At 29.8% G+C, this 14,385-nt stretch overlaps 1 protein-coding gene across 3 annotated transcripts in view; it reads left to right on the forward strand.

Moving 5' to 3' along the window:
- LOC105147868 (F-box/LRR-repeat protein 12) overlaps nt 1-14,085 on the forward strand; it is a 31,206-nt gene extending 17,121 nt beyond the window's left edge. For 2 of the 3 annotated variants that reach the window (XM_087416888.1, XM_011059183.2), the window contains exons 6-9: nt 7,936-8,097; nt 8,202-8,390; nt 9,913-10,139; nt 10,219-14,085. In XM_087416888.1, coding sequence (XP_087273014.1) covers nt 7,936-8,097; nt 8,202-8,390; nt 9,913-10,139; nt 10,219-10,384 — 744 coding nt within the window. In that variant the 3' untranslated portion in view covers nt 10,385-14,085. The remainder of the gene's footprint in view (nt 1-7,935; nt 8,098-8,201; nt 8,391-9,912; nt 10,140-10,218) is intronic. The other variant, XM_011059184.2, reaches the window with a different exon arrangement.
- Nucleotides 14,086-14,385: the final 300 nt, after the last annotated feature.

Here is a 14,385-nt window from a genome sequence, read left to right on the forward strand (position 1 = left end):
TGGATATATTAGGTGTTGGAATTAATTCGTAGCGTTTTTTAATGAAAGAATGTTATTTATTTCACATGAGCATTAAAAAATACATTAATGAAAGTACTTCCCATCACTTGTAAAACGCTACGAATTAATTCCAACACCTAATATAATTTTTTGCATAGTATTTGTATAGTAGGGAGCATTTGCAATGAAAATTATATATAGTAAAAAATTGCTATTATGCATCGTTTATGAAATAATCGACATCTTAAGTATCAAGTAGTAAATTGAATTCTAAGTAATTTTGAACGTGGTTTGAAATGTTAAAGAGAGGTTGAAGAAGAAAAAAACGAATAATTTTTTATTGAACATTTATTAACCTATAAATTGCTCGAAATTTTGACCATCGTGTTCAATACAACATTCAACGCGTTTTATAATGTTTCTCATTGTTGACTACAGCATTTCTACTGTAATGCCTTCAACAGTTCTAGTTATTTTATTATGTCATAAATTTTTTCTTCATTTTCAGATACAGTTGCGTAGACAATGTCTTTAATATGGCAGAATATTAATCGGTGATATGCATCTTCTTCATGTAAAACTTGTACTAAATTATCACAAAACGATTTGAATTTGGATTTCTTTAATACAACGTATTCGTAATCTCTTGATATTTCTAAATTATGTGTTACTATTCTTATGGATGTTTGTTTTCAATAAAACTTAATAGTACACTTGTCTGTTTTTCTTCGTCTGTTCTAATTGTATGACGTTGTTTTGTTAGTGATCGTGTTCGACGTAATTGATCTTTAATTCGCCGAAATGTACAATCGTTTGGTATTCTTCGTTTTGGATACTTTTATTGATAAAGAAGCCAAACTTCATTTTACGCATACTTAAATGCCATATCTCGAGCATATCACACTTTTCGTTAATTGTTAACATCGTTATTTTCGTAATCTACAATATGATATGTATTCATTGAAAAGACGACTGACTGACTGACTAACAGATACTGCACTGAATTTCATACTGCAGACAAATACTTTATTTACAAAACAAACAGTCATGTATTTTGACGAGTTAAAGGTCAGTGATCCTGTTTGACATAACGAATTCAAAATATTAGTCTGAATCTTGTTTTCAAATTATGATATGGAAATCAAGATTCAATACTTAAGATTCAATACTTAAGACGTCGATTATTTTGTAAACGCATAGTAGCAATTTTTTACTACATATGATTTTGATTGCTAATGCTTTCTACTATACAAATATGCAAAAAATTGTAGATATCCATTTAAAAAAGCTATGTTAACTTACATAACTCGAGAAAGTGTAGAAAGAGTAGAAAAAAATTTTTGCGTGTACTTTGTCGCTGACTCGGAGTCGTACTTTTTTTTATTAAATTTTCTTGTAACTTCGACTAGTTGCGAAATATTTGCTCAGATATTTATGGACGGACACCTTGTATATAGGATATTCAAAAAGGTTGGATTCCCGAATTCATTCAGAAGGATGACGGAAGAAATATTTCAAACAAAAGTTCAATAAAAATGTAAAATCTATTTACTGACCTTATTAATTTGACCTTATGCGTCGCCAAGACCAGATCATGGTTGATTTATGTATAAAATTGTATATCAATTTTTTTAAATACATTGTTTTTGATTTCAAAATCTTATAGCTAGTGTCAAGATAATTTCAAAATACTATGATAAAGTCATTTTTCATTAAGTATTTTTCGAGAGTTTTTAATGTGAAAATGAAAATGAGAAGAACAACCTCCAATAGTTTTGAGTTTGACATATGATGTCAAGATTAAGATCTTGAACAACATTTAAGGGATTTCAACTAGTCGGGCATCTTTGATAATGCTAATGATGACTTTCGAGCAGACTTCACAACTCGAAAAGTACTTAATGAGAAATGACTTTATTATAGTGTTTATATAGTGTTTATAGTCTTTATATAATGTTTTGAAAAGTTCTTTACATCAGTTTTATTAGACTTTGGATTAAAAAATAGGGTGTGTTTCAATTTAAAAAAATTTTTATTTGACCTTGATATGATAAAGTCAATATTTCAAACATTTACTACACTAATTTATATGATAGTATGTCTTTAGATTAAAATTAATTAATGGATTGGTTCCATACATAACAGAAAAAAAGTTTGAAGATATGAAGATTTTGTTTTAAATTTGTTTGTTTTAAATTTAACATCTTGTATTTCCTAAATGAATTAATTGAATTGAAAAACTCAAACGTAGAATGATAGAATTGAAATATCTTTCTAATAATGTATTCAATCAGAATTTTTGATGTTAATGTCAATAGAATTGAGAATATAAAATTGATTCACATATTCAACGTATTTTACATCTTATAAGTTTTTTTAATAAATATATGTACATAAATATATGTGCATATTATATGTAATATATGTATATATTAGGTATAATAAAAAGAAATCCATTATTTTTCCAATAAATGGCTTTAATAATCTGTATCACGCGTAGACGAGATACAGATTACTAAAGCCATTTATTGGAAAAATAATGGATTTCTTTTTACTACACATAATATATCAAATTTCTAATAAAACTTCTATATAAGACAAATTAAATATCTATATAATATATAAATAAACATTTATATATTACATATTGCATGAAGCAAACACAACCTCAAACAAAACTTTTTATAAAATAATATTAGGTGTACAACTTTGCTTCGTCGTTTTTTTCCGAAATTCGAGGCTTTATTGTAAAAAAACTGGTTATACATTATGATTCAAAGTATTGTCCATCGCTGGCCACTTTCTCCCATCTTTCGGGCAGCGTACGAATCCCGCGTTGAAAAAACTGGTCATCTTTTGAGGCGATCCACGAATCGATCCAATTTTTTACTTCTTCATAAGACCGGAAGTGCTGGTCAGCCAGGCCGTGTGCCATTGATCGAAACAAGTAATAGTCAGAGGGAGCAACGTCTGGAGAATACGACGGGTGGGATAGGACTTTCCATTTCAACGTTTCCAAGTATGTCTTGATCACTTTCGCAACATGGAGTCCAGCATTGTCATACTGCAAAATCACTTTATCGTGTCTCTCGTTGTATTGCGGCCGTTTGTCTTTCAATGCTCGGCTCAAACGCATCACTTGCGTTCGATACTGATCGCCTGTGATTGTTTCAGTCGGTTTTAACAGCTCACAATACACTACGCCGAGCTGGTCCCACCAAATACAGAGCATGACCTTGGAGCCGTGAATATTTGGTTTGGCCGTCGACGTGGAAGCATAGCCAGGAACTCCCCATGATTTTCTGCGCTTGGGGTTATCATAATGAACCCATTTTTCGTCCCCAGTCACAATGCGATGCAGAAATCCCTTCCGTCTTTGCCTTTCAAGCAGCTATTCACAAGCAAATAAACGCCATTCAACATCTCTTGACTTCAATTCGTACAGCACCCAATTTCCTTGCTTCTGAATCATTCCCATAACTTTGAGGCGTTTTGAAATGGCTTGTTGAGTCACTCCCAATGATCGTGCCAATTCTTCTTGACACGAGTCTTGATCAAGTAATTCCTTCAATTCTACATCTTCGAAAACCTTCTCTCTTCCAACGCTATGCCGGTCTTCGACGTCAAAATCACCGTTCTTGAAGCGTTGAAACCATTCATGACACGTTCTTTCAATAATAGCGGCCTCACCATAAATATTTGAGAGCATTCGAACCTCAGTCGCAGATTTCTTCATATTGAAGTAGAAAATTAAAACCTCCCGCAAATGATGAGAATTTGGCTCGTAAACTGACATTTTCAATCGAGAATAACTTTATGATACAGACACAAATCGACTAATGTTTCTATGGGGTTATATTGCCCAAGTTTATTGTATGACGTCTATAATGTATTTATTTCGACCACCACTTACCGTTAAAGCCATCTATAGGAAAACGGCGGAAGCAAAGTATACCTAATAATATATACCTAATAAATTTGATTATTAAATAATAATTTTTTAAATTCTGTCATTTCTCAAAAAAGAGTACAATAAGTGAAAAGTAAGAGTACACTGTTCTCCAACCTCGAAAAGAGTACGATTGGTAATCCTAGCTAACGCTGATAGTACCATAACTTTCGAGCTTTCGAAGAATTTTATTATTTTGAAAAACTGTTGAAGTAAGCCACGAGAATATGTAATGAAAATGGAGTTGGGAGAGTTTCATTTAAAAAATTCGAAATGACCTTGATTGTAATAACGTCCAAAATTAAATTAATATGTTCTTATATCTCCCTTCGAACCATATAACTTTTGTTTGAAACATTTTTTCGTGTCTATTATAGTTTTCGAGAAATCTTAAGGTATCATGCTCAGTCAGAAAAAAATATGTGATTTTTGGGAATTTTTTTACAAAAATTATAAGACTTTTTAGAAATATATACTTAAATCAAATATTCATTTCTTTCTCTTCTTATTTATATAGAGTTATCTATTCCAGATCCATATAGTACATTTTCAAAAGATGTTGTAGCCTCCAAAACACAAGACTCACAAAAACAGTTAGAAAAACGATCTTTGTTTCAACTGCACACTAGATCTACTCTTAACGATCGAGCAGATTATACTTTAAACGTCGATAACTCCGTCTTAATCGGATTAACTTTCAGAGAATATCTTCCAAATATTATATTTACAAAAAATGTCAAAAACTAACAAAATTGATTATTTTTAAGTTCCTGACTAAGCATGTCCTTAACGCCTTATTTAAAATGGAATTCCTTTTACACACGCACGCACGCACCCACGCGCACACACACACACACACGCGCGCGCGCGCACGCACGCACACACACCCACACACACACACACACACACACACACACACGGTGTACAAATAGTTCCGGACCCCTTAAATATCTCGAAAAGTAAGCATTTCTGAAAAAAGGCTATTACAAATTGTTTCTCTTATTTATATTTTTAGGTAAAAATGGATTTTTAATGCAAAAATGAAAATAAGAGGATCTCCAATTGGAGATAACCTTCCAATGACCTTGTTCTTGACAAATATTATTCAGATCATGATTCTGAACAATATTTAGGGCCTCTTTCATTAACTTCTGATTAAATTAATCGACGATTAACTCGCAGAAATACCAACAATTTAATATATTGGGTCATCTAAAAAGTATCCGCGATTTTTTGTCACTAGATATGTGTTGATGGTCATATATCTAGTGACAAAGTACCGCGGATACTTTTTAGATGACCCAATATCAGAACGTCTCCTCTCTCTTCCTCTTCTGTGTTTAGTTCTCACGTTGACAATCGTGATGATTGAGTTAACCATGGATTAATCAAGGTTAGTGAAAGAGGTCCTCAAGAGGTTTTAGTCGTCGGTCGGATACTTTGGCAATACTAACGCTGGTGGCACTGTAATTTTCAAGCCAACTAGAAAATTATTTAATGAAGAAATATTTCGTTACAGTGTTTTAAAGAGCTCTCAAAATAAGTTACAAGAATATGTAATGAAAAATTGTGTTTAAAAAAATTTCTTAAAAAAATCAATATAATCTTAGTCTGATCTTGATGATACCCAAGGTCAAACTGAATTTTTTGATCCTTATAACTTTTACTTGAAATAGTTTTCTATAAAATTTATATACGTGTGCGTGCGTGCGTGTGTGTGTGTGTGTGTGTGTGTGTGTGTGTGTGTGTGTGTGTGTGTGTGTGTGTGTGTGTGTGTGTGTATATATATATATATATATATATATGGAACATTCCAAATCGGACAGTCTTCGTCACCGATGCCTATCGATTTTTTATCGATTTTTTAATATATTCTTCAGATTAAAATACGTATTCGATTATTTTTTTTAGATTTTTATCTTCATTAGTTTCCTAGATGAATTTTTAAATATTTTCAATTTATTTTATTTTGTAAACACGTTTAGCTGAACTTCTGTTCAAAATTTGGTTATGGAAAAACAAAAACATAATCACATCGAATTGTTCATCTTAAAATTCTCTATAAGGAAAAGAATACGAAAAAAAACTTCAAGTTTTTGTTTCTATTCGAGAAATCTGATTGAAATAAACAAAATCGTTTTTTGTCAAGATCGACATTTATTTTTTATTAAAAAAATTCTCCTATATTCTTAGTACAAATACAAAGTCATATTTGATTATAGTCAAAATTTTCGTCCATGTTTTTTTTAATTTTTCAAAATATTATATATATTATTTAATGTTAGTAGATTTTTAAATCTGCTGACGAGTTACATAAATCATGTTATTTCATGATAATACTAGATAATATATTTTCAGTTTTATAATTATTTAGAGAATAAGGATTTATAAGAATGTCATTCGAATAAAATAACGTTTTTTAGAATATGTGAAGAAATTTATTAATAAATATTGGATTATTTTTATTTTTCAGTTTTTTTTTGTACATTTTATAATTCAGAAAATTTGAAAATTTTTTTACAATAAATGTATCATTTTTTGAGGAATAATACTACGCATTTTTTGAGATGTAAGTTTTTTTCTTCCAAATCGAATCGTAAAATATTCTTTTGCTAAGTTATTCTTCCATTAATGAGAACTTTACTATGATATTTGGCATATTTATTGGATCTGACGCCCATCCGAACAGTTCATGTGGAGTAGTTATCTAGCGATCAGATGGGCTTGAAGGCTTGCACCAGTAGCTATTTTTTTATATTTCCAAAATTATTAATGAATTTGAAAGGATTATTTTGAATGATCCTGCTAAGATATACTATTTTTTTGATGGTGTTCCTCAATAATTCAAAAATTTTAAGAACTTTACAAATATCTATTATGATGAAGAAGATTTTGGAAATAGCATTTTTTGCCCCGGCGCATGGCAAGCATTCATGTGACGGAATAGGTGGTACAGTAAAAAGAATGGCTCATGCAAGCCTTCAACGCCCATCTGATTACCAGACACCTACTCCACATGAACTATTCGAGGAAGTGTTAGATCCAATGAATTTGCCAAATATCGTAGTAAAGGCCATATATCAATAATAAAGGCCATCCGATTTGATGTGGAATGCCCCATATATAAAATATAGGTGTACAAAGTGGTACTAAGTACTCTAAAAGATTTTAAGATGTGATTAATTCCTTACACAAATTCAAAATGAGAACTGCATATGACTACACATCTGAAATGACATAGTTTCAAACATACAGGATGTTAAGTAGTAACAGTAATAGGAAGATGAGGAACTGTATTTTGAGATAGCTGAACCTAATCACAGTCATCTACATTTAAAGAGTTTCTCTACGACTTTTGCTAAGTTGATATGGATTACGAAAGTTTTCCATATATACGGGATGTGGGATTTGAATCCGCAATCTGTCGGAGACAGAATCTCGTCAGAGTAAGAATTTCGTCGCTCTCACACAGTGCCACACATCTTTACAGAATATCCCTACAGAATTGGAAAAAAAATTTTTAGCGAAAATCTCGAAAAATTCGGATTTTGAAATTTTGTGTTTAAAGTTTTATCAAAATAACTTGAGTAGTTCTCGAAGTTTTAGAAAAAGATGAAAGTTTTCCTTAAATTTTGACATGCTATGTTTGAAGCATGTTTTGAAGTATGTTTGAAACTATTATTTTGGATATATTATGATCATATGAAGTATTCATCGTGAATTTATGTGAGGAATCAATTCTTAAAATTTGTTAGAGTACTTGTTAATATCGACTCTGTATTGTATATTTAATATATATACTTGGTTTTCAATATAGTTTTCAGTAAATGACTTATTTTTGTAATTTTTATTTAGTTTTTTAGAAAAATTTATCTATGATGAAAAATTAAAAAAATAATAAATACACTTTATTATTACTTATTTTATCGGTTTTCTTGATCATTATAATTATTGATATTGTATTAAACATTCAATATTATTTTTAGTGTTTGATTTTAAGTAATTGTGAGTGGTTTACGCCACATTCCTTACTAGTTATTAGCAAAATACCAAAACTTAAAGAACTCAGATTGAATTCATGTCATCGTCTGGGCGAGTGTGTTGCATATGCTAGTTTAGCAACTAGATTTGGATTCAAAACATTAGAGGTATAATATTTTTCTTGTGCATTTCAATTTATATCACATTAATCATTCTTATGCTTATAGTCTTACTGAAAAGACATTGCATACAAAATATTCTTGTGTTTCAGATTTTAGACTTACGGGATACAGCACTTGGGGATAGTGAAGTTGGTTGTTTTAGTAGTACTAAAACTCTAACGCATCTATATTTGGAATGCCCTTCGACATGGAGAAATGATGAATCGCCTGAAGTTATACAACATCGGCAGCAACAAGCTTTACGATTACCTATATTTGAAGATGGCAATCTAGCACAGGTACATAGAGAAAGCAAAGAAAGATATTACACACAAAAAGATTTGTGCTCGCGAAAAATAAAGTTGATTATTTCTCTAATTGATTATTTCTTATAGTTTTGAAATACTACGAACAATACTATGATGCTAATTAAAAGGATAGGCAAAATTACTTTATAAAAGTAACTCGTTATTGTTACCGTCATTTTTCTAAAAAGTAACTCGTTACTGCAAATTTAGGTGACTTGAAACAGTGTCAGTAATTTGGGATAGCATATACTTTTGTTAAATTCAGTCGTGGTATCCATCCATGAGTCACTAAAAAAAATGTAAAAACTTAAACTTTCTTTAATGACTCATGGATAGATACCACGACTGAATTTAATAAAAGTACATGCTAATTTTCCTAAGTATATCCTAAGTTTCCTGCACTGTCCCAACTCACATTTATGGTAGTAACGTTATTGAGATCAATATTCATAGTTGATTCTTATATTTAAGACTTTAGATTTAAGATTCTTATATTTTTAGTTTTAAATGCAATAATAAGATATCACAAACCAGTCAGAAGGCCGTCTTAGACACTTAATTAAGACGATCTTGAAATAAGAACGGACTATGAATATCAATAATGTAGAAAACTAACAGAACAAATTTTTTGAGAGTTCTGGATAGCCCTCGTAAAGTTTTACCGAAAATCCTAATGACAAAAATCTATACAATTGCAATCGAAAAAAATTACGAGCGATTATATTTATATATAATATATATATATATATATGTGTGTGTGTGTGTGTGTGTGTGTGTGTGTGTGTGTGTGTGTGTGTGTGTGTGTGTGTGTGTGTGTGTATTATATATATATACACATATATATAGGTGTCGATTTTCCAATTTTAATAAAGTACAAAAATTTTTTGAGAGCTGTAACAGTTCTGTTCAGAATTTTGGCTAGCCCTCGCAGAGTTCTATCAGAAATTCTAATAACGAAAATCTGTAGAAAATCGAAAAAGTTACGGGCGATTATAGGTGTCAATTTTGTAATTTTAAAGTATTGCAAAAAATTTTTTTGACAGTTCTAGGACTTCTATTGAGAGACTTCTTTATAGTCCTCAAAGAGTTCAATAAAACACCTTAATAAAAAAATTGCGTTAACATTTTTAAAGTTATGACTATTTTTTAGATACCGATTTTGAATGTCATAGTTTTTTTTTACTTTCTTGAACGGAATTATTTTTTAAATGCATCAAGAACTGTGGAATTATAAGAAATCTATCCAGAACTCTAATAAAACATTATTTTTTTTCGAAAATGGAGGACTGCATGAAGTTAACCTCCCCCATATCTTTGAATCGCAGTTTTATATTCAAAATAATTTTTTCAAATTATCCATAATTATCTGGAATTATCGAAAATCTGTATAGAACTCTGAGAAAACTTAATCTTTTTAATAATGAGGACTAGTTTCACACTATTATTTCTTAATTGTTATGTTTACATTGTGGTCTTTTAATAATGACCATAAAAATAAATTATTCTAATTCAGTTTTTAGTCGAGGATGGATTTTCTTTTGAAAATTATGGATTTCAACGATGTTTGATATCAGATAGAGCAATCTGTGCACTTGGAAGTGATATTTGCGATAGAGAAAGAGTAAATAGCTATTTAGCTCCACAAAGAAGAATAATAATATTACGAGAAGATATACGAGAAGATAGACGAGAAGATAGACGAATATCTAATAATCCAAATCTTAAAACATTGGTTGTTAGGTAAGTCAATGGAACCAAAAAATTTAAAAACTTTTTAAAAAAAGCGGAAAATATTTACATCTAATATTCTTTTTCGCAGAAATTATCCACGTGTAACAAATTCGAGTCTGATCCATTTGGCTTTAAATGCATCAAGATTAGAATACTTAGATGTTACTGGTACTTCTGTAACAAGAGATGGCGTTGAATCCTTTAAATCACAAAAAAACAATGTTAAAGTAGTCTCATCATTTGATGAGACATAGTCAAGGTCATATCTAGCAAATTAGGAATTAAGAAATATTTATATTTTGTTAATACTTTTTGAAAATTAATACTTTTATATTTTTTTAAAATATACGTTATGCTTCGAGATTAAGATCTGTCTAATGTTCAAACTATTTTCTATATCTATAGATAAACAATTTCGATTATATTTTATTTGCAAAAAAATAAAACAAATAGAAAAAAGAGGAATCTTCGTAAGACCGATTTTGGACCAGTTTGAATTTCTTTTCAAACTACTAAAAACGTTTTGTTTTGTAAAAATTATCATTATCAGGTGATTTTAGCTTAAACGAACATATTTAATACTTTTTTATTCTATAACTATTTAATCTCATTTTTATCACCTACACTTTTATGTTATCGTGTTATTATGTCATCTATATATCTCTTTACGTATGCATGCGTGTCTACGTGTGTGTGTGAGTGTGTATACTTTAAATAGAGAAAAACGTTGAACTATTTATATATGTATGTGCGTGTGTATAAATTGAGCTGTAGCTATGAACATGTGTATGATCAATTGTTGTTATATTTTATGTATACGTTTTATAATTATTATATTATTTAAGCTTCTCTCTCTATCTGCATCACTTAGACCCGATTGCACAAACGTTACCTTGACTTTAAGTGAAACTTAAAACTCTCTCTGTCTGTTTTAAAGCGAAAAAGAGACGGAGAGTTTTGAGCCTTACTTAAAATCAAAGTAACTTTGATGCAATCGAGCCTTAGTAATACCCAAGCCCAGGTGTTTTTCCTTGAATAAATTATATTTCTATTGAAAATACAATAAATTTCGCCTGGTAACATTACTAGGTCTCTTGAAGCATTACAAATAATGTCATAATTAAGAATTCTAGCAGTTGCTCCAAAAGGAATTATAATAGAGATGTGCAAATCAAGCATTTGCAAAATCGAATCGAATCGAATTTTGTTTTTATTCGAAAACGAATCGAATTTGAATCAAATTTTCACATATTGACATCTAAAAAAACTTACAAGCTGAAAAAATTTATTTTTTAATATATAAGTTATTTTTTAATATATAAGTATATCAAAAAATTGATACTGTGACATAAATGCATTAAAAACAATACTTTTTGGTAATACCTGCACGTTAAAAATGACTCATTTTCTCATTTATTTAAAGAGATTTAAAATCGTCATTGAAAATACTTATTATTTTTTAAATTAGAGTTTTTATTAGTCTGTTATCTTTTATTTTTCTAATACATGAGATATCACATTGTATTATAACAATAATTATTAATTAGAGAATAAATCTTTATATGTGTATAAGTAAACAACTCTGGCGGAAAAACTTTTACGAAAATCTATTATATTAGGTGTTGGAATTAATTCGTAGCGTTTTTTAATGAAAGAATGTTATTTATTTCACATGAGCATTAAAAAATACATTAATGAAAGTACTTCCCATCACTTGTAAAACGCTACGAATTAATTCCAACACCTAATACATAGATTGAGACATCTTAGAAATTATTAGTTTTTCATAGATATTCAGCGGGACGTAGAGCGGCGTTATTTGTTTGAAGAACCTAGAAATCCTCCGCCCTCAAATGATACCACTCTATGTCTCACTACGAGTGAGTATCTACGAAAAACTAAGAATTTTTAAGACAGACAAACCTCATTCTACATCCCACTACGAACATCTACGAAAAATTAAGAATTTCTAAGATCTTGTCTCAATCTATGTAATTTTTCTACTACATCTTTTCATAAAAATTTTTTTTTCACCAGTGAAATAATCGCGGTTATAATGTATTATTTTAAAGGAACTAGTGACTATTTATTTCTGCACTGACAGAAATGTTTAGTACATATAACCATCCGTTTTGTTGATATGTGACTGACAAAAACTTTCTTACTCTTTTATTTAAATTATTAAAAATTGTGTCGTCTTAACCAAAATTTTTTTTATTCTAACCAAATTTGTTGTTCTAATCAAAATTTGGTTGTCAAGAAAATGAATGTTTATATGTACAAAACGTTTTTTTCAATGTGTTGAAACCTAATTTAGAGCTAATTGTTGTACTAAATTTATACCTTTATTTTCATTGGCTTAAACAAAATGAATAGTATTAGGTGTTGGAATTAATTCGTAGCGTTTTTTAATGAAAGAATGTTATTTATTTCACATGAGCATTAAAAAATACATTAATGAAAGTACTTCCCATCACTTGTAAAACGCTACGAATTAATTCCAACACCTAATATTTTCTTCAAAATGTAAGCCAATAAGCACACGTGCTTGCACGAAGATTGGTAAGCGCTGATACAATATTGATCGCAGGAGAAAGAGAGAGAGAGAGAGAGAGAGAGAGAGAGAAAGAGAGAGAGAGAGAGAGAAAGAGAGAGAGAGAGAGAGAGAGTCGCGCAAATTAAGCTATAAAATAGGCGAGTGATTTAAAATTTCGGTTTCGAATCTTTTAGATCCATTGTGATTCGATTCGATTCGAATTCGAATTAATTCGTACTCTAAATTGTAAATTGATTCATCAGCGCTCATTTTATTAGGGAAGAACTAACAGAACATAAAATACATATGTACATTTATTAATTAATACATCCTCAGTTTTCACAGCATTACAATACAAGACAAACATCACTCGAAATCTTTCATTGTCTACAGATGCACTTTTGAACGTCCATGTTCTATAAACTTCATTTTATTTTCATATGTAGTGAGCGTTAGATAGAATATGCGTACAGCGCCTGAAGCGAACGCAACTTATGTGTTGACGAATCAATTTCAAAAAACAACATTGGGCATTTGTCTGATTCTGATATGACTACAAGCACCTCGTGACTTTGCGTGTGTATTTTGTTTATTTCAACATTCAAGGGCGCGTTTAGATTCCCACCCGAGTGTTCCCCAGGTGTCATGTTATCATTTTTATTTAATGTGAAAACAAGGATAAAATGACATTTGAATTCCAGTGAGAAATGACAATAGAATCGACATCGAATCGATGTCGTTTCGACGTCGATTCCATTGTTGTTTCTTACTGGGGTAGCACTCGAGTGAAAATCTGAACGCGTCCCTGAATATTGATGGTAAAAATGGTAAAAATGTGACTAATTAATTACAGGATAAATAGATGTCAAATATGTGTTTACATATAGGTGTTTAAACTAAAATTACCTTATTTCTATAATTTTTACAATAGTAAAACTTCTGACAGTTTAAAATTAAATTCAAATTGGACCGAATTAGACCTTATGGAGACTCTTTTTTTGTTCTAAGATTTTGTTAATATAATTACTACAAAGTATTATAAATATTTTTTACGTAAATATTTTCTGGACACCAACTCTAATTTTAATGTATAACTAATGTTTAACTAATTATGACATTACACGTATCGTAATTACTGTTATTATCAATATTATGTTATCATTTTATTTATATTTATTTTCAGTATATTATTACTATTATATTTTTTTATTTTTTTTCACAATTCTTTCTCCTCACACATACATACGGTTGCACGCGTACGCGTGCGCAGGCACGCACACGCATACACACACACACGCATACACACACACACACACACACACATCCGTAGTATTACATATTAAATTTTGACAGTCATGTAAAATTTTTGTATCATTGTAGGATTACTTTTAATAATAAATGAATAAGTAGATAAGTGAATTATATTATATAGTCATATATATATGAATGTATTGCAAAATCAGTTAGTATCATTTATGCACGATGAATAACAAAAAAAAATATATTTTATATATAATATATGTACATATACATATATATATATATATATATATATACATGTGTATAAAACAGGACATTGTGTTTTTCTCATCTGTGCTTGCATGTGCGTACATGTACATGCATGTGTGCGTATATATATATGTTGTACTATATTTTAATTAAATCTTTAAAAATTATGTCATAAATAAAACACGATAGGTTGTACATATATTATAATAC

The sequence above is a fragment of the Acromyrmex echinatior genome, chromosome 1, assembly GCF_024713525.1.
Source record: "Acromyrmex echinatior isolate Ae372 chromosome 1, ASM2471352v2, whole genome shotgun sequence".
In the NCBI taxonomy this organism is placed as follows: Eukaryota; Metazoa; Arthropoda; class Insecta; order Hymenoptera; family Formicidae; genus Acromyrmex; species Acromyrmex echinatior.